General features: G+C 40.2%; 1 protein-coding gene and 1 non-coding gene across 12 annotated transcripts in view; one reads left to right on the plus strand and one right to left on the minus strand.

Moving 5' to 3' along the window:
• Positions 1 to 27,739, plus strand: part of SCEL (sciellin) — a 126,031-nt gene that overhangs the window by 46,417 nt on the left and 51,875 nt on the right. For 6 of the 11 annotated variants that reach the window (XM_027557751.1, XM_027557750.1, XM_027557743.1 and 3 more), the window contains 10 exons: positions 7,912 to 7,992; positions 10,595 to 10,660; positions 12,866 to 12,925; positions 16,767 to 16,811; positions 18,511 to 18,570; positions 18,871 to 18,930; positions 20,864 to 20,923; positions 21,567 to 21,626; positions 22,001 to 22,060; positions 23,733 to 23,792. In XM_027557751.1, coding sequence (XP_027413552.1) covers positions 7,912 to 7,992; positions 10,595 to 10,660; positions 12,866 to 12,925; positions 16,767 to 16,811; positions 18,511 to 18,570; positions 18,871 to 18,930; positions 20,864 to 20,923; positions 21,567 to 21,626; positions 22,001 to 22,060; positions 23,733 to 23,792 — 612 coding nt within the window. The remainder of the gene's footprint in view (positions 1 to 7,911; positions 7,993 to 10,594; positions 10,661 to 12,865; positions 12,926 to 16,766; positions 16,812 to 18,510; positions 18,571 to 18,870; positions 18,931 to 20,863; positions 20,924 to 21,566; positions 21,627 to 22,000; positions 22,061 to 23,732; positions 23,793 to 27,739) is intronic. The other 5 variants (XM_027557748.1, XM_027557752.1, XM_027557746.1 and 2 more) reach the window with 4 other exon arrangements.
• On the minus strand, positions 21,305 to 21,377 carry TRNAR-CCU. Its single transcript has one exon. It is a non-coding gene; the product is annotated as a tRNA-Arg (tRNA).

Below are 27,739 nucleotides of genomic sequence, written 5' to 3' on the forward strand. Positions count from 1 at the left end.
GAATGCCTTGCATTCTGCAAGCTCTTTGAGACCATGGACCACGTCACACCTTTTCTAGTCTTGAATGCCCAACTTTGCTTGTTATATGTCCTAACATAATAACTAGGGCAGTTGTGGGATAAGTGCTTTTGAACTGATACCTTTGGGCAAGCAAATAATGCAGGATCTCTTACTGTTATTATATTTTCATTGGAAATACCTGGAAGGATAATGGTTTAATACAGTACAATAGAGCGCAGCAGTCCCCAACATTTTTGCACCAGGTTTTGTGGAAGATAATCTTTCCATGGACTAGGGAGGGGGGATGGTTTCAGGATGATTCAAGTGCATCACATCTATTATGTCTCTGCTGATCTGACAGGAGGTGAAGCTCAGGCAGTAACGTGAGTGGTGGGGAGCAACTGTAAATACAGATGAAGCTTCACTCACTAGCCCACCACTCACCTCCTCCTCTGCAGCCCAGTTCCTAACAGGCCACAGACCAAAGGGATGCCTGATATAGAGGAGAAAGCGTGGGATTAGACATGAGTAAGAGAGGTTAGAACCTTGGCTGAGTCACTTACTATCAGTGTGACCCAGGGCAAATTGCTTACCTTTTTTGAGACTCAGTGAAAAAAGTAAATTCTATACATAATTCATATATATATACACACACACACATTCCACAGGATAGATATACGGACTAAATAAAGTATGTGAGAAGTATGTCAACTTGGACAAGTTGACATGTTACTGAAATGCAAAAATGTAAGTTCCATTTTCTTTACTATTGTTGGGATAATAATTCTACTGGCAGGCTACAACAGCTAAGCATAATCCGAAGTGAAAACAAAACTCACCATCCGTTTTTTAAGAGTCAATTATTCTTTCAACCCTGACCTGTGTTGAGTCATAGAAACGTTCTTCACAAAGTCATTCTGGAACACAAGTAACAGAGCCAAGAAGTGACCTTTGCAGGAGCTTATGGAAATGAGGGAACATATACAGGTTGACAGTGATATCTCTATTAGCTCTGGCCTTTGGGCTACAATCTGCAGGTTTTCAAATGTTGCCCAGGAAAGCTGCCTTTTGATTCCTGGAAGTTATTTTTTACAATTATAGCAGCTAGTGTGGTGTCATCAACCCTGCGGAAGGTCTTACAGGCTGGAAGGAAAGACAGAGGCAGAATCAGGGTCAACTGATCCAGGCTTAAACAGCGCATCTCGAAGTGGTGTTCAAACAGGATCATTCCACATGAATGTCTCTTGTTTTTGTCTCTTTGAAGCATTCCAGGCCACAGCTTCCTGCCTCACTCTCACATTCTAAAGCCCCCGCTTGGCAGGGCCTCAAGCTCCTGGCTCAGCTTGAATGACGCCTCTGATTGCCCCCAGGGCCGGGGTTCTGTCATCTGTGACTGTCACTGTGGAGATGCAAAAAGCTCCTCTGAGATGGACTGAAGTCAGCGTGGCCTTGCCCTGACCCAGGCCAGCAGGGGTGTAAATGCATTATTCTCGCTTCTCTGCTTTTCTTGGCCTTCACAAATGCACATCTGACTTTTATTTCCCCAAACCATCTCCTTCCTGTACACCCAGATCTTCTTCTCGATTCATCTCTGCCTCTCAGACACACCCAGGCAGTCTTTCCGGCCTCTTTGAGGGCTTAATGGCTTCCCAGGTGGGGCTAGTGGTAAAGAACCCACCTGTCAATGCAGGAGACATGAGAGACAAGGGTTCGATCTCTGGGTTGGGAAGATCCCCTGGAGGGGGAAATGGCAACCCACTCCAGCATTCTAGCCTGGAGAATCCCATGGACAGAGGAGCCTGGTGGGCTACAGTCCACGGGCTTACAAAAGAGTCAGACACAACTGAAGTGACTTAGCACCACTTTACATGGAAGAAATTTAGCTTTTTATCACTGTGATTCTGGCATAAGCAAAGTTGGGCACCATCCCTTGTCTCCCTTTTTGTAAACCTCCTTTCCATCTTGTTACTACTCTCCTGCCTGTTTTCAGATATCCAGTGCTCTGTGTAGACTCATTAATACCTGGGGCCGACCAACTTCTTATCCTTTCCTCTGTCCCTGGAAGAGACGCACATAACCAGCTCATCAACACAGATGCATGAAAGACACATTATCATTTGAGTGACATTACATTGTTGCAACACAGGGATATGTTTTGAGAAGAGAAGATGATGACAATCAATACAAATAAAAGAACATCTAATTGTGAAATCTAACATTAGGTCAAAATGGGGAGAGTGTTTTCCTGTAAATTACTTTTTGCAGGCATATCATATTACACAATAACTCATCTGAGCACTCAGTGCCCACCAGGTACTCAGTGAAAGTGAAAGTCGCTCAGTTGTGTCTGATACTTTGCGACCTTGTTGACTATACAGTCCATGGAGTTCTTCAGGTCAGAATATTGGAGTAGGTAGCCTTTCCCTTCTCCAGGAGATCTTCCCAACCCAGGGATCGAACCCAGGTCTCCTGCATTGCAGGTAGGTTCTTTACCAGCTGAGCCACCAGGTACTTGGTAGTGGAGTCAACAACGGACAGTGGACTTCTATGGGACAGGTAACCTTGAACAGATTTTCAAAGCTTTAGACTCCTGTTCAGTACCCATTTTCCTTCATGCCAAATAAAAATTCAGCCAATCACTCTCTCTTCCAACACATCTTTATCAGGCACCAACATCGTGTACAGTCCTAGTACTTGGCGTGCAACTATCCTTTTAGGGACTTTCGGTCCAGCCAGGGTGGAGACAAAAAACTATGTGCAATTCAGACCACCACAGTATGTATTGTGAAGAAGGTGCACTACTGGGAGACATAGAAGAGTTCACCAGAGCACTGGGTACCACTCCGCACAGTAACTCCCTCAACCAGAGGCTGAAGGGCAAGGAGGGCTCTCCAGGTGGAAGGAGCAGGAGGTACGCCCCAGAGCAGAGAGACTGTGGTGTGGGGTGGGATGGGGTTAGGAAGTGCCAGTGGTTTGGCTCCTCTACAGCACTGGGTTCACATGGCATGAAAACAACCGCAGCCACAACCCTTACACTAAGCCAGGTGGAGCTCTAAAGCTTTGCATTGCCCTCTCGCTGGCTTCAAAGCTGCCATCAATACAAGAACCAGAAGACCCACTGTGCTCTGTGTCCACTCTTCCACTGTCTCTCACCCAGGGACTCACTGCCACACTCGGCCAGAAAAGCTTCAGGACTAACTCTATCATGTCCCCCACCCCTGTGGCCATGGATCCCTATGGGAACCCCAGTCAGATTATTTCTTATCGCTTGGACCATCCCCGAAGAGCTCCGTGCATCACTGAACCTGACCCAGGCCTGCTACTGCTGCTGCTTAGTCACTTTAGTTGTGTCTGACTCTGTGCAACCCCATAGACGGCAGCCCACCAGGCTCCCCCTTCCCTGGATTGTCCAGGCAAGAACACTGGAGTGGGTTGCCCTTTCCTTCTCCAATGCACGAATGTGAAAATTGAAAGTAAAAGTGAAGTCATGTCCGACTCTTCGTGACCCCATGGACTGCAGCCTACCAGGCTCCTCCGTCCATGGGATTTTCTAGGCAAGAGTACTGGAGTGGGGTGCCATTGCCTTCTCTGTGACCCAGCCCTACAAACCATCCCAATCCCTCAAACTGGTCCACAGACCTTCCTGGATATGTCATCCATTATCGTCAAAACTCATTCCTCTTCAGTCTTGTCTCTGACTGAATGATCTCTCCCCTCCTTGGTGGGTTCTCCCAGAGAACCCTGCTCCCTCAGCCTCCTTCCCAGTGACAGCTGCTTTTCTTCTAATCCCATGCACTGTGCGGTCTGAAGGAAGAGGAGGGATCCTGTTTGCTCCTTATTTCTAATTTCTATTTCTCCCTCCTCCCTAAAACTCCCTGTCCTCCTTGAAGCCATTCCCTTGTGAGCATCTCTCCTTCCCTGGAGTCATCTCAAGGTCTCTGAGTCACTCACCCTCACTCTGTGGGGACTTCAGCACTTGGCTCACTGTTTCCCCACACTCCTCCCATCGTAATGTCTGAAAGTGAAAGTCACTCCGTTGTGTCCGACTCTTTGTAACCCCATGGACTGTATACTCCTCGAAATTCTCTAGGCCAGAATCTTGGAGTGGGTAACCTTTCCCTTCTCCAGGGGATCTTCCCAACCCAAGGATCGAACCCAGGACTCCCACACTGCAGGTGGATTCTTTACCAGCTGAGCCACAAGGGAAGCCCAAGAATACTGGAGTGGGTAGCCTATCGCTTCTCCAGTGGATCTTCCCAACCCAGGAACTGAACCAGCATGTTCTGCATTGCAGTTGGATTCTTTACCAACTGAGCTATCAGGGAAGCCCTCATAATGCATGGTGCTTCCCAAATTCGTGTAATGGATCCTTCCCATCCTAGACTTTCACTTTCTTGATCTCCTCTCCAATGATCTTGTCCATTGCCCTACCCCAGCCACCCACAGATTTTTCCCTTGTAAGAGTGAAAAAGTTGGCTTAAAGCTCAACATTCAGAAAACGAAGATCATGGCATCCGGTCCCATCACTTCATGGGAAATAGATGGGGAAACAGTGGAAACAGTGTCAGACTTTATTTTTCTGGGCTCCAAAATCACTGAAGATGGTGACTGCAGCCATGAAATTAAAAGACACTTACTCCTTGGAAGGAAAGTTATGACCAACCTAGATAGCATATTCAAAAGCAGAGACATTACTTTGCCAACAAAGGTTCGTCTAGTCAAGGCTATGGTTTTTCCTGTGGTCATGTATGGATATGAGAGTTGGACTGTGAAGAAGGCTGAGCGCCGAAGAGTTGATGCTTTTGAACTGTGGTGTTGGAGAAGACTCTTGAGAGTCCCATGGACTGCAAGGAGATCCAACCAGTCCATTCTAAAGGAGATCAGCCCTGGGATTTCTTTGGAAGGACTGATGCTAAAGCTGAAACTCCAGTACTTTGGCCACCTCATGCGAAGAGTTGACTAGCTGAAACTCCAGTACTTTGGCCACCTCATGCGAAGAGTTGACTCATTGAAAAAGACTCTGATGCTGGGAGGGATTGGGGGCAGGAGGACAAGGGGACGACAGAGGATGAGATGGCTGGATGGTATCACTGACTCAATGGATGTGAGTCTGAGTGAACTCCGGGAGTTGGTGATGGACAGGGAGGCCTGGCGTGCTGCGATTCATGGGGTTGCAAAGAGTCGGACACGACTGAGCGACTAATCTGATCTGATCTGAAGAAACCATATACACTTCAAAACTTCAAAGTTTTCCTTTTTCTGGCTTCCATTTTCCATCTACTCACTTTCTATCTACACTTTCTGGTTCAGTCCCTCCAGTCCTCTGAGGCCAGAAGTTTCCCAGTCCCACAACCACCAGTCCATTGGTTCTATCGTCTTTCCACAGCCCTTCTCCCCTCACATCCTCACTTCCCTCCATGTCCATCTCAGCTCCCACAGTCCTTCACTGTAATCACCTCCTCACATACCCCTTCTCCTCCCTTGTCATCAGTCTTTATTACACTCTATTGGCTGAATTAGAAGCTTCCTTAAATCCACTCTCTGTTCAATCTGTTCCTGCCCCTGAAGTACTGAGTGTGGCAAAAGAAAGCAATGGCTATTGGCCTTATTTTAGTTCCATGAGCACTGACTTCAGCGGAGCCATTGGTGTTGCCCAAAGAGTCCTTGAGAGGCAGCATCATGGGGGATGGTTTATGGAGACAGACTTCTTGGTTTGGATTTTGCACTCTGCCCCTTACCAGCTGTATCATCACAGGGTATTTATTTTCACTTTCTGTGCCTCCATCTTTTCATCTATAAAATAGGAAGAAGTAGAATACTTATCTCTGGGATTGAAGGGAGGATTCAATGAGCTCGCTCTCTGTGCTTCCAAGACCAACCTTCCTGCATGTGCCCTCAGTCTCCTTACTTCCCATGTCTAAGCATTTTCTGCTCACTCTCCCGCACCATCAAATTTGCCATCTTACCTGGATCATTCCATCATCATATCTACATACTCTCATACGCTTCATTGACCTACCAACCTTCAGGTAGCTTCCCAATTTTCTCTTCCCTCTTCACTGTAAAGTGCCTCAAAAGAAATCTCTACGTCTATCCCTCCGCCTCCCATTTTCTTTGAGATCCACTCCTAGAAATTTTTTTTTTTTTCCACTACTGCTCCATCAAAACTGCCTTCGTCAGGTTTATCAATGACCCCTATATTGCCAACACCATGGTAACTCTTCACCCCAGTTTTATTTGACCTGTCAAATGTCTTGCATTTGGCAAGGCTAGTTACTCCTTCTGGAAACACTTGTCTCACTTGACTTCCTGGCACCACACCCTTGTATTTCTCTTCTTTTCTCTTTGGCTGCTTCTCTTCAGATTCCTTTGCTATTTCTTCCCCATATTCTTGATGTCTAAATATTGCTGGGATCAGGGGTTCCACCCTTGGCCCTCTTCCTTCTCTACTTAGGCTGACTTCCTGGGTGGTCTCATCCAGTTTCAAGTGTTAGATGCCATCTCAAAGTTGGTGATACTCTGTCTCCAACATCCTCATGGTTCAGTTTATTACTTCCTTCAGGTCTTGGCTTATATTTCACCTCACATGCAGGTGTTCCCACACCATCACTATATTCTCTCACTGTTTTATTTTCTTCTTAGTACTTTTCTTCATCTGCCATTTATTTATTTGTGTATAGAAAACCTTCTGGAAACAGGGAAATTATCCACTTTGTAGAGTGCTTCATGCATAGAAAGCTACCAATAAGTGTGTTAAATAAAAGCATGATTTCATTCAGTCCCAACAACACCCCCACAGTGCTGTTGGAAAGGTTACTACAAATGAGGAAATGGAATAATTTAGGCCCTTGTCACACAGCTGGCAATTCAGGCAGCCCAACTCCAGAGCCTACGTGCTCCCTAGTGCACTGCAGAAGCCAGAGAGGTACAGAGTCGAGATCACAGGGTATTTCTATGGAATTTATCTCGAGGGTTATGGCGAACTACTTGGGTAGGAGTTTGGGGGTAGGGAAGTGACATGCCCTGGATAAAGTGCTGTGTGTGTGCATGATAAATCACTTCAGTTGTGTCTGACTGTTTGTGACCCTATGGACTGTAGTCTGCCAAGCTCCTCTGTGGGACATGGGATTCTCCAGGCAAGAATACTGGAGTGGATAACCATGCCCTCTTCCAAGGGATTTTCCCAACCCAGGGATCAAACCCATGTCTCCTGCATCTCCTGCATTGCACGTGGATTCTTTACCACTGAGCCACCAGGGAAACCCAAGTAAAGGGCTGACTCCATCCCAAACATGCCCATAATTGCCTGCTTCAGTTCCTGGGCAATCAAATCATGCCATTTCAGAGGCTGTCTTGGTGCTTTGTTGGAAAGTTTAGGCTGACAGTGTTTATAAGCTCTGCCAGCATCAAACTGGCCTGTGCTGTCAATGTTTAAGGTGGATTTAGTTAAGAGCTTCAAATCAACTTCATCTTAATGTCTATGGAATTGAAAACCTTTCTTGCTGTTTCCATAGCAGCTTGATAGTTGACATAATTCCTAAAGAAGCTTATATATTAATTTAGCCCAGGAACCATTTAGTCTGTTCATGTGCTGCTGACCCAAAATATCACAACTTGAGTGAGATAGTCTAGTAAATTACTAAGCTGTTTAAAGTACACATAATGTTTCAAGCTATAGTTGGGGAGGACAGGGTTTCCAAAAATCTGATTAAATTAAGTCTCCTGTAATTTACAGATTTGACTTCTTTAAAGTTTAGAACTCCAAACATCCTAGCCTTTCCAGTAGCTCATACAGGAGGCTTGTAAGACGCACGAGATATTTCCACATAGACAATAAATGCATTTGGTGAATAGATGTTAAAATTCACCTGGTTTCCATGGTGAAATGAACTGCTGTTTTCTGTTCTAAAGGGAACCAACTGTTCACCCTCCGATACCTCCAAAGCCCAGTTCCACTGTTTCATCTCCTAACCAGCCGAAGCAAGATAATAGGTAAGACCTAACATTCCAGAATTTCTTGCAAAATGAAGTTTAAAGGAAATGACACCATATGAATTGTGACTTATGCAAAGCATGGGTATGTTTTTTGTGCAGGGTCACTGCAGAAGCACTTGGAAAGCTGCTCTAATTCCATTTGCCCACACAAATGTGTATTTATGTTTGCCTCTGGGGTCGCTGAGGGTAGGACACAACTGAGTGACTTCACTTTCACTTTTCACTTTCATGCATTGGAGAAGGAAATGGCAACCCACTCCAGTGTTCTTGCCTGGAGAATCCCAGGGAAGGGGGAGCCTGGTGGGCTGCCCTCTATGGGGTTGCACAGTGTCGGACACGACTGAAGTGACGTAGCAGCAGCAGCTGGATACTTATGGCTGCTACCTGTCCTGTGGAAACAGACTTTCAAGATAGAAACTGAGCAATAGTCACGCCCAGGAGATATTCATACTCAGGTGTCCTCTACTTTATGTATTGGGAACCAATATGTCAGGAAGCCTCTCTCCCTGTATATAAATATATATGTATATATGTGTGGCAGTGGAGGCTTAGTCACTCACTTGTTCCAACTCTCTGTGACCCCAAGGATAGTAACCCGCCAAGCTCCTCTGTCCATGGGATTTCCCAGGCAAGAAAACTGTGCAGGTTGCCGTTTCCTTCCCCAGGGGATCTTTCTGACCCAGGGATCAAACCCATGTCTCCTGCATTGAAGGTGGATTCTTCACCACTAAGCCACCAATGAAGCCCATTTATTGATATATATATGTATTGCTTATATATTGATATGTATATATATTGCAAAGAGTTGGATATGACTTAGCTATTGAATGACAGCAACAAGAACAAATATGTGTATAATATATATGTATATATTTATATACAAACACACACACACGTGTATATATATATATCTTAACTAGTTAAGATTCCCATTAAGAGCTACATTTTCTAACAAAAGATGTTCTTAAAACTTTGTGTTACTGTTCAAACCCTCCCTTACGTTAGAAAATACCTCTGGGTAGTTCTTTAGTCTTACTGAGACATTTGTAACTTATTTAAAAGCTACAACAAATTTTGAAAAATATTATAATTACCTTGCCTCCAAATCAAGGGAAAAAAAAGACAGACTTGCTTTTTCATTTTGAAACTCCAGTGCTCTCTAATTAATATTTAGCAACAAATACTTAGAGACTAATTTGGAGATCTGAGCACCTCCCCATGTGTTGCTGTTAAACAGTTTACTAATCTCAAGCTATTTTCCAAGACTCACACAGCACATTTCCACTATTGTTGAGAGATTTTTAAAATGGTGTCTCAGTGAAGACTGAATACATTAGATTTGCTTGATGGCCTGCCTTTGATTCTTTTGTATTTTTACTTTTTGATGGTGATTTTTTTGACAACATGTAGGACTATTGGAAAACTGTTCTTCATTAAGAGGATAACTTTGGCCAGAAAATGCTGATTGCGTGACAGGGCTATGTAGCTTTAGGCATTCAACTTAATGTGTTAAAAACTCAGGTCTGAATTTCTATTCACTGAAATGTCACAGGATCTTTGAAATTTTGTCCTTAGGAAGAGAAGATAATATTTTTTAATGTTAAAAAAATTCTTCTTCATTGAATTAATGAAAAATATAGGCCAGATTTATGACTTCTAATCTGTGCAATGGTTATAATTATACACTTGAAAATAACTTTTCAGGCTTTCTATCTTATATTATTTTTCCTTTTATTTTGACAGTATTGAGCAATGTAATATTAATGTGAATTGGATTTTTCAGAGGGCTAAAAAAGTTGGTGTTAGTACCTCCTGAATTCAAAACCTTGGATTCTAGAGCAGTGAATTGAATAGATTCAAAAGAAGCTAAATTTCATCAGAACTGGTCTAATCTGTTTTTACTACTCTAATTTATTTCTTCCACAAATGATCCTAAATATAAAATGAGGACAACTTGCATGTTTTAAACCCTGATTACTTTAATCACAGGAAGATGATTTTAATGAAAGAATATGAAAGGGAAGTGTTTCCTATGTAATTAACACATGTCCTCAGGAGTACAAAAAATAGTTGAATTTAGTTTCTTGAGAACAAGCAAGAATGTGTAAGTAGGTCAATTAGATACTTAGAAAAAAAGCTGAGAAAAGCCTTATACCACAAATTGTTATAGAACCTAACACTGTAAAATTTAATTCTAACAACTCAGTGTGGTCATTCCCAATGTGGTGGGTGTGCTGGAAAAATGTAAGTGTTTACCATATTATCTGAGCAAACATATTTTTTGATAGTATTCAAATGGGTTGAGTCTTTGAGAAAAAGATGTTCCTGACACCTAACAAAACATGATTTTTACTACTTAAAAACTTTGTATCATTATTTAATAGAGATAAGTGTATTTATCTAATAAAGATAAGTGCTTTATTGATGACTGAAAACTAAAATAAATGAACATGAACATATTTAGAAGTTTATTTCCACAGTGCTCTTATTCCAGAAAGCACACTTTCATCTCTTTGAATGTAAATGTTTCATAAATTTAAATTTAACAGAGAAGTGTTTTCTTATCTAACAGACATTATCTTTAATTTGAAAAATATAGGCAGATATATCCAGCTAAACCAAGTGTACATACAGAAGCCAACAGATCTGCTGAAAGAAATATAAGGTACAATGATCTATCCTGATATCTCTATATCTATATCTATATAATTGTATAAATGATAAAGTATGCTTTATTAGAATACTGAAACATACATGAAATTAATAAAACAGACAAAATCAGTTTTCCATCTGACTTCAATAGTGGGTAATAAATATTTTTATATGTACTTAGATAATTTTATTCCTTTTATTGCTATTTCTAAATATTACATTAAGAACAACCAAAATTCCCTGAATGTGATAACAGAATAAGATCAAACCCCTTAAGACAGGAAAATCTCTCTTTATTCCTAACACTTGTCCCAGAGTCTATGACATAAGCTGATGTTGATGTGTAAGGGAATAGGTGGAAATACAGTCATCTGACTGAACGTCTACAAAACCTTTGCTTGGAATTGGCTGTATGATAAGGTCACTGAGCTTCTCCTGCACCATCAGTAAAAGGCTTACAAATTGTATTGATGCTTTTGAGTAAGATTTCCCCATGACAGTCCTGGTTTACGCCTATTGTCTTAAACATCCCATCTGGTTTAGTATTTGTTTTAGATGTATCTTTATTTATTTATTTGAAAAAATACTATTTTTGAAATTAGTTTTTGAACAATGTTATTTTATAAGTCAACCAATATGATAAACCAGTTTGTTTTTTATGGTAAAAAACACAGCATTAATTTACCATCTTGTTCATGTGGGATAAGTCGCTTCAGTTGTGTCTAACTCTTTGCAACCCCATGGACTGTAGCCTTCCAGGTTCCTCTGTCCATGGGCTTCTCCAGGTAAGAATACTGGAGTGGGTTGCCGTTCCCTTCTCCAGGGGATCTTCCCGACCCAGGTTATCAAACCCATGTCTCTTATGCCTACCTCCATTGGCAGGCAAGTTCTTTACCACTAGAGCCACCTGGGAAGCCCATCTTAATTTCCCATCTTAACCATTATAATAAATCTTTATTTTAAACAATTTTTTTAACTGAAAACACTTTTAAAAGTGCAAAACTTTATGTATTTTTTTTTCTTTATTATCCCCCGTGACTCTTAGACTTATGTCACGCAGATACCTTACCTTTTAGGAGAGTTAAAGGAGTTACCTACTGACTTAAGGTACAGTTGTATCTCAGCATTTTCTACAGTATGTCCCATGTGCCACAAGATATCAATGAATGTTCTGGGAAAGAGGCATTTAAAAGCCAACACATTTAGGAAACACAGGAGAATAGATTTCTCTATCATGAATTTCCAGAGCCTTCAGTGTGCATATATGTACATTCCAAATCTCTAAAAGTCAGTTATGTTTCCTCAGTTCACTTGACTACAAAATTCTTTCTTCATGGAACTCTGTTAACTTTCTATACAGTATTGTTTATGAAACACAGGTCTTAATTCAGGTAAACCTAAAATTATTCCTTTTCATGACCTAGAGATGTAAGTCCATCACATGTCAGGTGATTCCACGTACCCTACAGTTTTAAATGTACTTTCTTTCCCTTTGGAAGCCTAAGAAGACAGATACTTTCACTTCATATAAGGGGTTAATTGATCTTCTGAATATGTTGCTCAATGTTGCTTGAAAACTGCAAGTGTTAGTCACTCAGTCGTGCCCGACTCTTTGAGCCCCTGTGAGTGGTAGCCTGCCACGCTCTTCTGTCCATGGGATTCTCCAGGCAAGAATGCTGGAGCGGGTTGCCATTCCCTTCTCCAGGGGATCTTCCCAACCCAGGGATCGAAGCCAGGTCTCCTGCATTGGCATGTGGATTCTTTACCATCTAAGCCACCAGGGAAGCCCAAGGATATATGCTCAGTGCCATTATAATGTTATGTATAATGTATGCTCAGTGACATTATAATGTTCTCTGGTTGATAGAAAAACTTCTAAACATACTCTGTGTTTACTTGTGCAGTTAATTGAATTTCCCCCCCATATCCTTTTTAAGTACATAACTTGCACATAGCCGATACACGTCTTTAGGAGAAACTGTAATTATTTCAGTGAGCACTAGGTGGCAGAGGCGATGCCCCGGTGGAGTGACTGGCGTGCACGTGTGCCCTTGTGTGAGTGCTGTGAGCTGATGTGATAGGCTATTGTTACTCAGTTAAAGTCAGTAATTTCTGATAACGTATGGACTTTTGCTTTCTTCACTGAACACGGTTACTTTAGTTCCTTTAAGCATAGCTCAGTTGTCATTGACATGAGTTTATTTTTCATTGTTTGAAGGAGTCAGGATCTGGAGAACATTGTCAAAGTGGCCACTTCGCTTCAGAAAACTAACAAGGGGTGAGCGCTCAAGAGGTTTTGAACTTGCATTTTTCTTCTCTCTCTGTTTCAAAAATGCTTAGCCAGTACCTTTAAATCTTCCAAATATGAACGAAAGCCTGATGCTGCTTATTATATATAATTTGAAGGAAGAAAGTCACTCTCTAGATTAGTGTTCCTGAGAAACGGGTAATACTGACACGGACGGACACTCTTCTTTCTCCGCTTTCTCTTCTGTGGAGTGACGCTCATGGTGCTGACCTTGCTCCAAATCCCCAGTCCTGTATGTATGTTCTGACCCGGGTCTGTGCTTGTCCATCTCCCCAGCACCCCCATATAGAATGCCCCAGGTTATTTTCAACTTCCTCCCCAAACGTGGTATTTCCTGCCTTCTCTGTGTTCTTTCATTCAGGCAAGCCCACCTTTCTGGAATCATTTTTGATTCTTCCATCTTGACCCCTCTATGTAGTATCAGGCATGTGTGGATTAGATGTCTAAAGTGCCCTGCACACACCCATGGTCTCACCCAGTTCACACCCTCATTGGTTCCGGCACAGGTTATCAGAGTAGCTATTCAGACTGACTGACACTCCTCCAGTCTCTTCTCCCACTAGACCATTACTACCATCACTGCTGGAGTTTTCTTTCTATGATTCTGCTTGAAAAATCACTCCACGTGGCTCCCCATGGCCTAGTCAATTGCATATAACTTCATGTAACGCCTTTGTTAACCTGGTTCTGACCTAACATTCCTTAGCAATTTTGGACTTCACCAGTTCCATTTATCCTACATTCAATACCAAATTAAACCACTTCCTTTCTGAAGTTTCCAGAGCCTCTGCCTTTGTCTATACCATTCTATTCATGACGCCTTTTCCAGCCTCAAGGCCACCGTATCAATACATTTAAGTTCTACCCATTTTTCAAGATCCAGATCAGATACCAACGCCTCTGTGAGGTCTTTTCCAAGTGAGTGACCCAGTGAGATGTGACTTCTGCCTCCTTAAGCGATTAGAGTCCTAGTATTCAAGTTACATAACAGCTAATCATATTTAGTATTGTTTTGTGGTATTTATGTAAATGTCTCATCTTCTTTGTTATCTCTTTAATCTCCTAGAGCAGATATTTTGTCTTTCTCACCATCTGTCATCTGCAAAGTCTAACACAATGCTTTGTGCAAAGCAGAAGTGTTTATATAGTGGATAATGGTAAGACAATGCTGAGCAGTGAGAAAACCTTGGGTATAAACATTCCGTGGTTTAATCCCGTGCCTACAGAATTTTTTTCCTTGTTCAGTGGAAGTTAGCAGTGCTAAGAGGGTTGTTAGGATTGCCAGCTCAAAGACCTGAGAAGGAGTCACAGAAGTGATGGTGAGCTCTTCTCTGCAGCTCATGGACACAGTCTAAATTTGGACAGAGACAGTGGAAAGTATCCTAAAATTTTTATTTTCATTTCTTCCGTTGTCTAAGTGTCTAGATTTCTCATTTTTTAATTTATTTTTGTTTGAGGAATATTTTTATGGGGATTGAACAGTGTTTTGGACTGGATAATTTTTGACAGCTGTTTAAGGGAGAGATAGGTGAGTGATGCCGAAGGGCAATTACGGTTTGGCACCAGTCAAACAAAAACAAAAAAAAATTAGCTTTCCTGTCCCCTCTTCCTCACCAGGATACACAAATTCCACAGCCAGACACGTTATTCACAGGGAGAAGCTGCTACTTTGACTGGGACCGGGGGAAATGTCTGATGCTCTGGGCTATATGTAGGGACTCGATATAGCTTTTATGTTTATCTGAGTTGCTTTGTAATACTCCTTTGGGAAATGGACTATTACTCCTATCTGACTAAGAGCATTTAATTTATTGCAAATGCAGTGGTGAAACTTAATATCCAAGCTTTCATCAACTTGATGCCATTTTTAAAGCCCAGCTTCTTCATTCACAATGCAGTAAACATTTTACTTAATTTCCCACAGAGTGTCTTTTCATGATCTATGCTAATTTTCTTGTGGAACCCCAAATCCTGATAATCTCATCATTGTGACTCACCAGTCAGAAAGGTTTGGAGCGAAAATGTATAGAGCTTGCTCTTTCCCTAGAGGACATGGAACAGATTTGTAGCCTCAGAGTTGGAAGGTAGAATTTCAAATAAGAGATGACAATATAGTGTTGTGTTAGGGTCTGGGTAACATTTATCCCATGCAAGGATAGAACATTAATCCATTTTTTGTCAGGATTAGCAACTTTCACATTTCTATATTTATTCTCAGCCTTTGGCTCTACCAATGAATACGCAATATTACTTGAAAGGATTCATCTCTGTGATGGCCGTTGATTGAATAAGTTTTTCAGGTCCCTGAGAGGACCATGCCAGTAACTATTCTGGTGATCTGCTGTACCAGGCATCTCTAAGCACATTAGTGACTCAGTGACCTCTCGAGAGCTGAGCCAAAGTCTTGGTGCCTCTAAATTCAGTTTAAAAAATAAATATGGCAAGCATTTTAAAAATGAAAACATTAATATTGCCTGGGTACTGTTTACTATAATTGCCAAAATTAATTGAGAGTTTATGACATGCTAGGCATCACGCTGATCACTTTCTATTCATTAACTTATTGGTTCTTTTCTGAGGGGGGGACGATTAGTATTCTTACTTTGCAACTGAAAAAACTGAGAGAGCAAGAGGTTAGACAACTCACCCAGAGTCACCAAGTAATAAGCAGTAAAGCCTGGATTGGAATCCAAGTATCCCTGACTTGGGAACCTGAATGTCTAACTACCTACTTCCTTGGCCTCCTGGTCTACACCAGTGATGACTCAAGAAGAAAGAGGAACATTGAGAAAGTGTGGAAAATGTGTGGTTTTAGAGCAGGAAGAAGAGAGAACCAAGATTTATGAACTGGAAAACTGGATGAGGAAGGCAAGAGAAATGAGGGTAAAGCGGGTAGATAGAAGGGATGAGGGGAGGAGGTTCTGTGAGGAGCAAACAGGAAGGAAAATCCACTCCAGTCACCTTCTTGGGGGAGAGGGCTGAGCTAAGGAATATTCCAGAACCCAGGGGTTTGGCTTAAACAGGTAGCTCCTGAAAAAGCAGCCAATAGACTTCACAGTTCTCAAATACAAAAGCAGGAGAGCAAATCTAGCTGACCTGGAATGAGGGAGAGTAGAATTCCAGAAAGAGACCAGACTTACTGATAAACAAGTATTTTCCAAAATTTTCTCTGTGCAAGCACATTATGCAAAGATAGAATCTATAATAAGTCAACATACCTATATTTTTTGATGCACTTTGACCTTGTATTAAGCATCTACTGTGTGAAAAACTCCGGATTAAGCACTGAAGAGGATCCAATATAAAACTGTTCTAAAATTTAAGTGGTGTGGGAGTGTGTGTATGTGTCTGTGTTTCTCTCTATGTACACTCACACTTATATATGTAGAAGCAAGGAGACAACTGTGTGACTCTTACTGGGTTGGGCAAAAAGTTTGGTTAGTGAATAAGTTGTTCAATAAAATTCTTGGTGAATCTGAAAAACATGTCTTATTTTTACTTAAAATTAAGCGAACTTTTTGGCCAACCTAATACATTACAAAGTATAGCAAGGTAAGTACCATAAAGGAGATATAAAAACCCAAAACACTGCAAAGCTTCCAAAAATGTAGGACTCTCTATTCACTAAAAGGACTGGGAAAGATTTGTTGCAGAAAGGTCTGTCTGAGGAGAGCTTTGGAAGATAGACATGTTTTTCATGGATGATGAAGGTGGGATATTTGTTGAACTTCAGAAAACTCAGAAACAGTTGTTTTAAGCTGAATCTGTCCCTGACTTTTACTGAATGGAGATATTCTTTCTCTTCCCAAAGTGAAGAATTGGATAATCTCATCAAAATGAACAAAAGTTTGAATAGGTAAGATCTTTTTTTTTTTTTTTTTGCTTTATTACTGAATTCCCTTTGGTGCTTTTCAGTAGTTTAGAGCATGAGGACCCATATACTGGGCTAGTCAAAAGTGTCCTACAAATCTTGGACAAAAAGCTTGCAGAAATCTTCATTTCATCATTGTTACAAATGGTTATTACAATTTAAAGGTACTAATATTAAACTGTCATTGATTTTCATACACCATTGTTTAGTAAAGCAGTTATAAAAATAAACACATTTATCTTCCTGAAATTCCATTATATTAGTATGTAAATAGTTTTGTTTGGTCACTGAATGCTTTTAGTTTAATCACTACAAAACCCACTAATTTTCTTAGTTAATATTACCTGCTTATTTTGAATCATTTGTAATTGCATAATTTACAGATCTTATTAATTGAAGCTTGAAGTGCAATTTTAGTTTTCTCTCTGTTACTTGGCCCACTAATGCACAAAATAAGTAGGTACCAGAGTGAAGGAGAAACAAAGCAAATATCAAATGAGTTCATAGATCTGATGATAAAGAGATGTGATTTTTCATGCCCTGTGTTGACAAAAATGATCTATTAATAAATGACTACCAAGGACTCACCTGGAAGGAAAGTTATGACCAACCTAGACAGCATATTAAAAAACAGAGACATTACTTTGACAACAAAGGCCCGTCTAGTCAAGGCTATGGTTTTTCCAGTGGTCATGTATGGATATGAGAATTGGACTATAAAGAAAGCTGACCACTGCAGAATTGATGCTTTTGAACTGTGGTGTTGGAGAAGACTCTTGAGAGTCCCTTGGACTGCAAGGAGATCCAACCAGTCCATCCTAAAGGAGATCAGTCCTGGGTGTTCATTGGAAGGACTGATGTTGAAGCTGAAACTCCAATACGTTGGCCACCTGATGCGAAAAGCTGACTCATTTGAAAAGACCCTGATGCTGGGAAAGATTGAGGGCAGGAGGAGAAGGGGACAACAGATGATGAGATGATTGGATGGCGTCACCAACTCAATGGACATGGGTTTGGGTGGACTCCAGGAATTGGTGATGGACAGGGAGGCCTGGCGTGCTGTGGTTCATGGGGTTGCAAAGAGTCGGACACGACTGAGTGACTGAACTGAACTGAACCAATGACTCACTACGATTTGCTGCTTTTCAGTTTGTTTTTTTTTTTTTTAATTTACAGAGAGAGGAGGTATTAGATCAGGAATCAGACTCCGCAGTCTGATGAGGCCAGGCGGGTAGAGATGCATGAAGGGAGCTGGCTCTGAAACATGGAGGGAGTGCCTGTCTCAGATGCCTGAATGTTTCTCAGCTCCAATTGCAATGTGCGAATTTGAGCCCAGAGTTGCAGGACACTTTCAGGAGATTCTGAAACTCCAGGCGTCCACATGTCATGATCAGCTTTGTAAATATTGGCTCATACTATAACATTTCTTGAATGCAAACAATGGACTTATTACAGCTTGCAGCTCCCCAGTTTGTATCTTCTTTTCTTTTCTCCAAGGTCCACTGCAGTTTAATATTTGAGTCTAGGAAAAAAATCTGTTTGGAATAAAGTGATTTCAAGAATTGTGGCTCATCTTTCCCAAACAACTTCTATTTCCTATCTCAGATATAAACTGATCTTTGCTTATATGAGTTAAGTATCCATCATTAATAGTGACAAGGTTTTTTACTCAATTCTTTTAAAGAAATCAAGGTCTCGATGGTCTCTTCAGAGCAAATCTTAAGTCAGAATTAATGGAGAAAAGGTAAGTGCATCTGTCTCTAACCTGAAAATATTATCTTCCAGATTGCTTGTTTTATTCTTTCAGACATTAGCTGGAAGGGAGTTATCTCCTCTGGCATAAAAATGTGCTAACAGATGGGGCGGTGCACTCAGTATTGTACATGTAGTTCAGACATAATTGCCCAGAAGGATTTCTGCTGCTCTATTCAGTAAGAGTAAATGAGCAATTCATGAAAATTTTTTACTGTATCTGACCTTTCAAGATAACATAATTTTTTTTTCAATATGCAGTCTCTTATTTTAATTTCTTTGTGTTTTTTAGAGCCAAAAGCCTTGAAAATCTCATCTTTGTGAATACCCGGACAGATAAAGATGGCAAAGGGTAAGATCTGATTGAGACTCTTACAGCCTTTTTTGATTGATTTGTAAACTGTGTGCCATTTCCTGGGGGAGACCTTCTGCTCAAGACAAGAGTCAGACAGGCTGGTGGAACAGACCCTTGATCAGGGTCAGGAGATGGGGGGGCGGGTATCTTGGTGCTACCTCTGTCACTAGGATCAATCAGGGTGACCCTGGACAAGTGGCCTCTGTTTCCTCAATCCATAAAATGAAGGGTATGATCTAAATAGATGGTCTCCAAGTTCCCTCTTACATCTAAAAGTGAAAGAAATCAAACAGATCACTAGACGTAGTGGACAATAGGCTGGTTTATGGACTATATATTCACTATAAGACATTTTGATGCCAATTGTATAGCCCCTCACCCCTGAAGTCTTTACCAGGGACTAAAGCATTTTTCAATTGGAATGTTGATCAACTCACTTCATTTGTCTATCACTCAGATGCACTTGTAAACATCTCAAGGTCAAAAGCCATGCTTTTATTGACTTTGTATCATAAAAAGTGTTAATTAATGGTCAGTAACTGAACATTTAAAGAAGTGGACTTACAGTTCTAGACTGACACTGATATACTAGAAAATGAATTACTACTGATATTATTTTTCATGTTGAAAAATATCAAACTTTTGACAGTTTCATTAAAGAAAATCCCAGAACAATCAAGAACTGCATAAGGCTAAAGACGTATGGGGTCTCCACTGCTTTTTCTCCAGATTGGCTATTTTTACCTTGTATTCGGTTAATCATTAGATTTGCCTTCCTAACATGATGATTTCTATTGTCCTGGTTATCTTTAAAAACCATTAATCTCTGCCAATCTGTGCACAGGCAGATATTCCAGCTTTCCTGGTCAAGCTTGGAAGTATGCCTTCTTAACCCTCTCTAATGTAGAGCATTTAACAAAATCTATATAGTAAAAATTGTTGACAATCACCACCTCCATTCAGACATTGAATACTTATTAACAACGTATTAGTATAGTATGAATCAGCAAGCATTATTATGGGTGATTTTTTTTTTAATAGAGAACAGATGAAGTGAGAAAACAGTCAATTCTCTATAAGTGGTTATATGAGTTTTCCATTAAAGTGGTGTAAATTAGGAAAAGGGAGATGAGTATCACAAGTCAATCATTGTATGGGCTAGGGAAGAAGTAAAAAGGGAATGATTTGTGATCTGGGATAGCTTGATAGTGACTGGGCTTTGATGCAGAAAAGACAGCTCTCAATGGTGTAGTAGGCGGCAGGCATAGTTCTTTTTCCTTCTTCCCTCCTTCTTCTTTATACAGAAAGAAAACCTCAGATGTCAACAGTCTTATCACAGTGAAAGACAGAGACAGATGAAAATAACATTGAACAATCGGGGGATTTAGAAAGATTAGCTTTCATTTTCCCTGTTTTAAGCTATCAGCCTGTGAAAGTTTTATTGGTTGTGACCAACTCATATAAAGCACTGGAGTCATCATAGAGTTATTTCTACTTTTCCAAGGTTTCTTTTTATTAAAGATAACTTTTCTAAATCTTCAAAGTGTTTAGATTCAAAATGCTGATCCTCTGATTTCTACCCTTAATATGAATGATTTTCATGTTTAAGGCAGACAATAGCTCAACACGTGTATTAAAGTTAGCTTCCCACCAACCCACCCTCGAAGGATAAAGAAAGCAAAAGTTGAAATGTGGAAAGAACTTTTAAATTGAGTTAATCACGACTGAGTCATGGTTGGGCCCTCACTATAGGATAGTTAGCATATCAGCATTTGGCATGAGAAGAGCTGCTTGAATTAAATATTTCTAAAGACTTCTGATGTTTTAGGTGCTGATAACATCTTACTCCTATTGTGAGAAATCTGCTGTTGAATTTTTCTCTTTCTCTCTTCACTGCTCTGCTCTCTCCACCCCCTCCAATGTTGTAAAGAAACCAAGGCCTTGGAAGTCTTATTAAAGTTAATCAAAGGGCTGACAAAATCAAGAAAGGGTAAGTAAAGCTTCTAACATGATGGGGCTCCCTTTTTTCATGCTAGCTTTTTACACCTCATTAGAAATGGAGTGTTATGGTTTCCTCTGTCACAGATGAGCCATTGTACTTTGGGGTCTGTCAGAGAGAGGAAGTAAGGAATATGATGAATCCTGTTTCTATAAGACCACATGCTTGCGTTGCCCTAATGTGCAAGAAAGCCTGTTATTCTATATTTTCTTAAATAACTTAAAAATGAGACAAATTTTCTATTTAAATTGAGAAATATAAAGGACAAAAAAGCAAAGTGAGAAGTGTGTTGGTAAAGTTTTTTTTTTTTTTTTTTTTTTTTTTTAATTTTTTTGGTTGTCTTGGGTCTTAGCTGCGGCATGAGAGATCTAGTTCCCTGACCAGGGATTGAACCTGGGCCCCCTGCATTAGGAGTGTAGAATCTTAACCACTGGACCACCAGGGAAGTCCTGGTGAAGCTTTTTAAACTGTGAAAATTAATAAAGATAAGCTAAGGAAAAATTACATCACAATTTCTCCAGTCAGTTGGCCCTGGAAACATCTGACACCCTTTCAGGAATGTTCTTGTTTATATGGTTTTCAGAGAAAACTGAATGCAATCTAACTGATACAGGTTTTCATATTTTTCCCAAAGAAGCCAAGATCTCAAAGAGGTTATTAAAGCAAATGCCACGACAGATCAGACAAGCAGAGGGTGAGATCAGCTTTTATGTTTCCGAATCTTGGTTATTTTCCCCTGGGTTAGCTGTGTGATTTTCTCAGCCCATTGAAGGGGGACATATCTTTGAGTCTGGCTCCTCTCCTCTGTGTCTGAACCCTATTGCCCCGAGCTTTACCCTGGAGAGTCTATAGAATGTTCTATCTTAATTTAAATTCACGTAGCCCAATAGAATCCTAGAGATTAAGTTAACTTTTTATTGATAGATATGTTTTATAACAAAAATTAATTTAATACTAGTATAATAATTTTCTCTGAAAGCTTGAATTAATCATAAATAAAGTGGAATGTGTATATTAAAAAATACTATGGGAATACTTTGAAACTGATCTAATTTTCTTTTTTTTAAGAAGTAAAGACCTTGATAGCATTATCAAAGTGAATCCCAAAGAAAGTGCAAACACCACTGGGTAAGACATACTAGTGTCTTTAAATCTGATTTCTGTAAGTGACAATAAAATAAAATGAGTTGACATTTTAATTTCAGAAACATGTTTTACTAGCATGGAATTGGATAATAATGAGGGGCTACATGACCTTTCACTGTCTGACTCTTTGCAACCCCATAGACTGTAGCCTGCCAGGCTGCTCTGTCCATGGGATTCTCCAGGGAAGAATACTGGAGTGGGTTGCCATTTCCTTCTCCAGGGGATCTTCCCAACTCAGAGAGTGAACCTGGGTCTCCTGCATTGCAGGAACATTCTTTACCATCTGAGCCACAGGGAAGGACAAAGATAAAATGATTTGGCACTTTAATTTCATAAACATGTTTTACTAGTATGGAATTGGATAAGAATGATGGGTCACATGACCTTTCCTCCTTGCTCCTCATAAGATTGCTTATTTTTGAAGAATTGTGCCAATGTTTGATAGGAAGTTGCCTTTTCTCCCAGATTTTGGTTTGGCTTTAGAGGTGAGTTATTGAATTGAATTCCTTTGTGTCTAAAGAAAGTGCAATCTTGACATTTTAAAAGTGAGTTTTTAAAATGGCAAAGGTAACCAAGAGTGAGGCTAGACTAAAATTCATGACAGCAACTTCTCTACGGATGGTGTCTCAGAAGGCAATCTAAGGGAGGCGCTGGGCGGTACACACTGCGAGTAAGAGCCTCTCATCCTGGCCTTGCTCAGAGCTGGGCCCACAGGCAGCAGGGCCCAGTCACAGTACTTCTGCCAGCTCCTCCTGCCACCTTTGGATTCGGGCTGTGCCCTTTCTGATATTTCTCAGTGCCTTTTAATGGAGGAAACATGCATCTCCCCAAGAAGTGAGTCGTTTATTTTCCTACCATGTTAAGGCCTTTTTCTTGCTCTTATAATTTACCATAATCTAATTATGGGCTTCCCTGTTGGCTCAGATGGTAAAGAATATGCCTGCAATGCAGGAGACTTGGGTTCAATCCTTAGGTTTGGAAGATCCCCTGGAAAAGGGAATGGCTACCCACTCCAGCATTCTTGCCTGGAGAATCCCATGGACAGAAGAGTCTATTGGGCTGCAGTCCATTGGGTTACAAAGAGTTGGACATGACTGAGCAACTAACACACACACACAATTTAATTATATTCTAAAAGGCTTGATTTGGGGGAGTGGTTGCATTTATATGAAGATATCTATTTTTATTATTTTAATACTGTAAAACTATTATTTATATTATTACTGTCATCTAAAAATAAAACAGGCAATTATATCTGATTTATTAGATGGAAATTTACATTATATCTGGATCCAGTATAGAACTTTATCTATTAATAACTTATGTTACTTCAGTGCCATCCATCTGGGATATTCAAACAAGATATATCCGAGGGCAAAGTTGATTTTGTTAAATAGTAAGTCTTTTAATGTATACATACACATTTTGAGAATAAAACAGAAACATGCTAAGTTTCTTGTTGATAAATTAAGAAACTTAAATGGTTTTTAGCTCAGGATGTGAGAGAAGAGTTTTAATTTGCATTTAGAGCTTTAAAAATTACATTGATAGAGAATGTGTATATTTTATCACTTCTTAATTTTTCCAATCATTGTTCACTTGATTAGTGTTTTATTTTAATGACATTCATTAAAACTCATTTCCTTACTCAAAGGAAGCAAGACCTCAATGGGCTTATTAAAGTAAACCCTGAAACACATAAAAATATTAAGAGGTAAGTAATTTAAAGCTTTTCATTTCTCCTTTGACATTTATAAACTTACTAGAATTCTGAGTATTTGCATTCAGGAGAGCAAATTGGAATTCAAACCAAACTGAACTATTTTTTCCCAAATACATCATATTAAGCAATTCTGTATGACTGATACACAGAAGTGACCTCTTGCATTTTATTCTCAGGTGACATCTGCTATAAGGTAGATTTTGAGAAATTTAATGGGAACTTGACCACCTTATCTAGTATTTATTGCTTTGTATGTATGTGTGTGTGAGGATGTATGTGTATGTACAGTGTAAATAGTAATGTCATATGTACACACTCTATATTTAGAATGGATAACCAACAAGGGCCTACTGTATACCACAGGGAACTCTGCTCCATGTTATGTGGCAGCCTGGGTGGGAGAGAAGGTTGAGGAAGAAGGGATACATGTATATATATGTTGACTCCTTTTGCTGTCTACCTGAAACTATCACAACATTGTTAATTGGCTATATTCCAATATAAAATAAATCAAAAGTTTTAAAAAATATACTTTAAGTTAATTTTATTTATTAAAGATATAAAAAACTGTGTTATATGTAAATGTATGTGTGCATATATAAGTGTGTTGATATGTGTATGAGTGTGTATTAATCAGGATTCTCCAGAGAAACAAAACAGTAGAATATACAGTAGAAATACAGTAGGGTATACAGGTAGAAAGGGAGATTTATTATAAGGAATTAGCACATACCCTTATGGATGCTGAGAGTTCCCAAGATCTATTGTTGGCAAGCTAGAGACCCAACCAGTTGTGTAGTTCCAGTTCCAGTTTGAAGGCCTTAGACCAGGAGAGCCCACGTTTAAGCTTCAGTTCAAGGGCAAGAGAAGAGCAATGTTTCAGGTCAAGCACTCAGGCAGGCAAAGTCTCCTCTTACCTCAGCCTTTTTGTTCTATTCAGTCTTTCAACTGAATAGCCATGGCCCACCCATGTTGGGGATGGCCATCTGCTTTACTCAGTCTACAGATTCAGATGTTAAGCTCATCCCCAAACTCCCCCACAGCATACCTGGAATAATATTTGACCAAACATCTGGGCACCCTGTGGCCTGGTCAAGCTGACATGTGAAATTAACCATCACAGTGTGGATATGAAAGTGAAAGTGTTAGTTGCTCAGCCATGTGACTCTCTGCAATCCCATGGACTGTAGCCCACCAGATTACTCTGTCCTTGGTCTAAACCACCAGGAAAGCCCATCGCAATGTGTATATTTATATATATAAATAAATGTATATGTGTGTATGTAAGTAGTATGTGTGTATAAGTGTACGTGTATGAATGCATAGTGAATATAAATAAGTGTATTCTGTGGGTGTGTAAGTAGTGTGTGTGAATGTGTTTATGTACAGATCATGTATGCATGTATACTATATTTGTATGCAGTGTGTATATATGTATGTTGTGTAATGTATGTTTAAAGATGAAGAGGTTAACAAAGTGTACTTTGTAAAAGACTTGCCCTACCCGTGAATTGCCAAGGAAATCTGGAAAGCTTATGTCCTCTTGCTTTTTTTTTATTTTTTAAAAGACAGATGGAACATATCTGAAACTGAGCTTGTTGTCATGTTGCTGAGAAGCATACCAAGTAATTCCATGTGGTTTCTTTTGAACCTCTTTCCATTCGTTCACTCAGTACATGATATTAGGAGTTGATTCTAAACTGTGGCACTAAAGCCTGCAGGCCCCGGCTGGCTGAAGCTGGTGTGCATCGTCAGGCCATCCTGTTCTCAGCAGTGCTGGTGTGGTTGCAGACCCAGTGACCTGTTGTGTTACAGACGTGCAGTTTTTTGCAGCCAATAAACTAAGAAGAAAGCGCTGATTTCCCTGGTTACCTAGGTGTTTCAGGGAGGGAGCTTGAGGCAGTGAAAGGGAGCAGGGAGTCTAAAGGATCAGGGTTCAAATTCTGGCCTTGTTACTTCCCCCATGCGTCAATTTAGAGATCATAATGCTATCATACTTGGCACATTGGAGATACAAATAATTAACAGCAATAATAAAGATTCACATGAATTATGTTTTCTTAATGATTTAGATGGGGCTTCCTTGGTGGCTCAGCGGTAAAAAATCTGCCTGCCAGTGCAGGAGATGTAGGTTTGATCTCTGGGTCGGAAATATCCACCAGAGAAGGAAATGGCAATCCACTCCAGGTTTCTTGCCTGGAGAATTCCAGGGACAGAGGACCCTGATAGACTACAGTCCACAGGGTAGCAAAGAGTTGGACATGACTTAGCGACTAAACAACAACAATGATTTAGATACTTTCAAATACTTAATTTACTTTGACTCTACAAGAGAAATTCATGGTTTATCTTTCTAATTTTTATTAAAGAGAGTATTTCAAATCATTACCTACTGTTTTTCATAGGTTGAGGGGTGTGTGTGTGTATGTGTTTGCCTACGTGTACACATGCACACACACAAATATGTATGCATTCACATGTGTATACTTGTGTGTGCATACGTGTGTGCCTACATGTGTGAATGCATATGAGTGTATGCATGTATGTGCAGACATGTGTGTGATTGTATACATCTGTCCAAATGCTTGTGCGTGCCTGAATATATGTGTGAGTATATCCGTGTGCTTTTGTATGTATATGAGTACCTATGTGCGCGATTGTGTATGTGTGTGCACTTGTGTGTATGTGTGTAAGAGTGTTGCAGTCTTTGTGTCTATTCATGTATTTGTATGTGTATGCTTCCTGGGAGCCTTAAGGGCAGTAGTCTTCTTTTTTCGTTTCATCAAGCATCATTAAACTCTGTGGATCTCTTAAAAATAAAACAAGATTGTCTCCCTCCCTTATTAAAAAACTTTCAAAGTTCTCTTAATTCAGGTAGAATTAAGTTCTAAACTTGAGCGATGGCCTTTCACATGTTCAGTAAAGTCCAGCCAAACTTAGCTCTTTTCTATCCAGCCTTACTCCTGCCTTAACACTTCTGTGATTGCTATTCCCACTTTGGGTAGCTCTATTCCCAAATTGTTAGCTTCTCAAAGAGACTGTTTCTAACCATTGAATATAATTACATCACCACGCCCTTCTCCAAACCTAGCATCACAGGCACCAGGCACTGATTTTTTAATACCATATGTTATTATCTAGAATTGTAGCATTCATTTGTATGTTTGATTGCATATAGCCTGCCTCTTGCCAAGTTAGAATGGAAGCTTCTTTTTTAAATTTACTGATTTTAATTTATTATTTTTGACTGCATGGGGTCTTCGTTGCTGCACGCGAGCTTTCTCTAGTTTCAGTGAGTGGGGACTGCCCTCCAGCTGCAGTGCATGGGTTTCTGTTTGTGGTGGCTTCTCTTGTGTGGAGCATGGGCTGTAGGGCATGTGGGCTTTAGTACTTGTGGCTTGTGGGCTCTAGAGCGCCAAACTCTAGTAATTGTGCCCTTAGTTGCCTGCAGCATGTAGGATCTTCCTAGACCAAGGATGGAAATAGTGTTCCCTGCATTGGCAGGCAGATTCTTAACCACTGGACCACCGGGAAGTCCTGGAATGGATGTTTCTTTAGGGTTAAGCCTGTCTGTATTGGTCACAGCTATCCCAGCACTTGGGGCCATGGTAGGCTTTCTGTAACTGTTTCTGGATTGAAAGACTGCATAAGTATTGAAGAGATATACACTATGAGGCACTGCTTCCCACCGTGGAGCTCAAAATATTATTTTCCATTACTACTTTAACTAGCACATTCTTCTTTATTGAGTTTATGAACCTTAAAATTTAGACAACCCTCTGGGTGCTTTATTCAAAATAAAGAGATCAAGGTCTCCAACAGAACCAACACATATTACAAGAGAGGAGTTGCAGTACTCAAAGTACTAGAAACAGAATTCTGGGAATATTTTTTTCTCAGTCACTGGCATTCGAATTCCACGTATTTTGTTTAGGCAA

This window comes from Bos indicus x Bos taurus, chromosome 12, assembly GCF_003369695.1.
Source record: "Bos indicus x Bos taurus breed Angus x Brahman F1 hybrid chromosome 12, Bos_hybrid_MaternalHap_v2.0, whole genome shotgun sequence".
In the NCBI taxonomy this organism is placed as follows: Eukaryota; Metazoa; Chordata; class Mammalia; order Artiodactyla; family Bovidae; genus Bos; species Bos indicus x Bos taurus.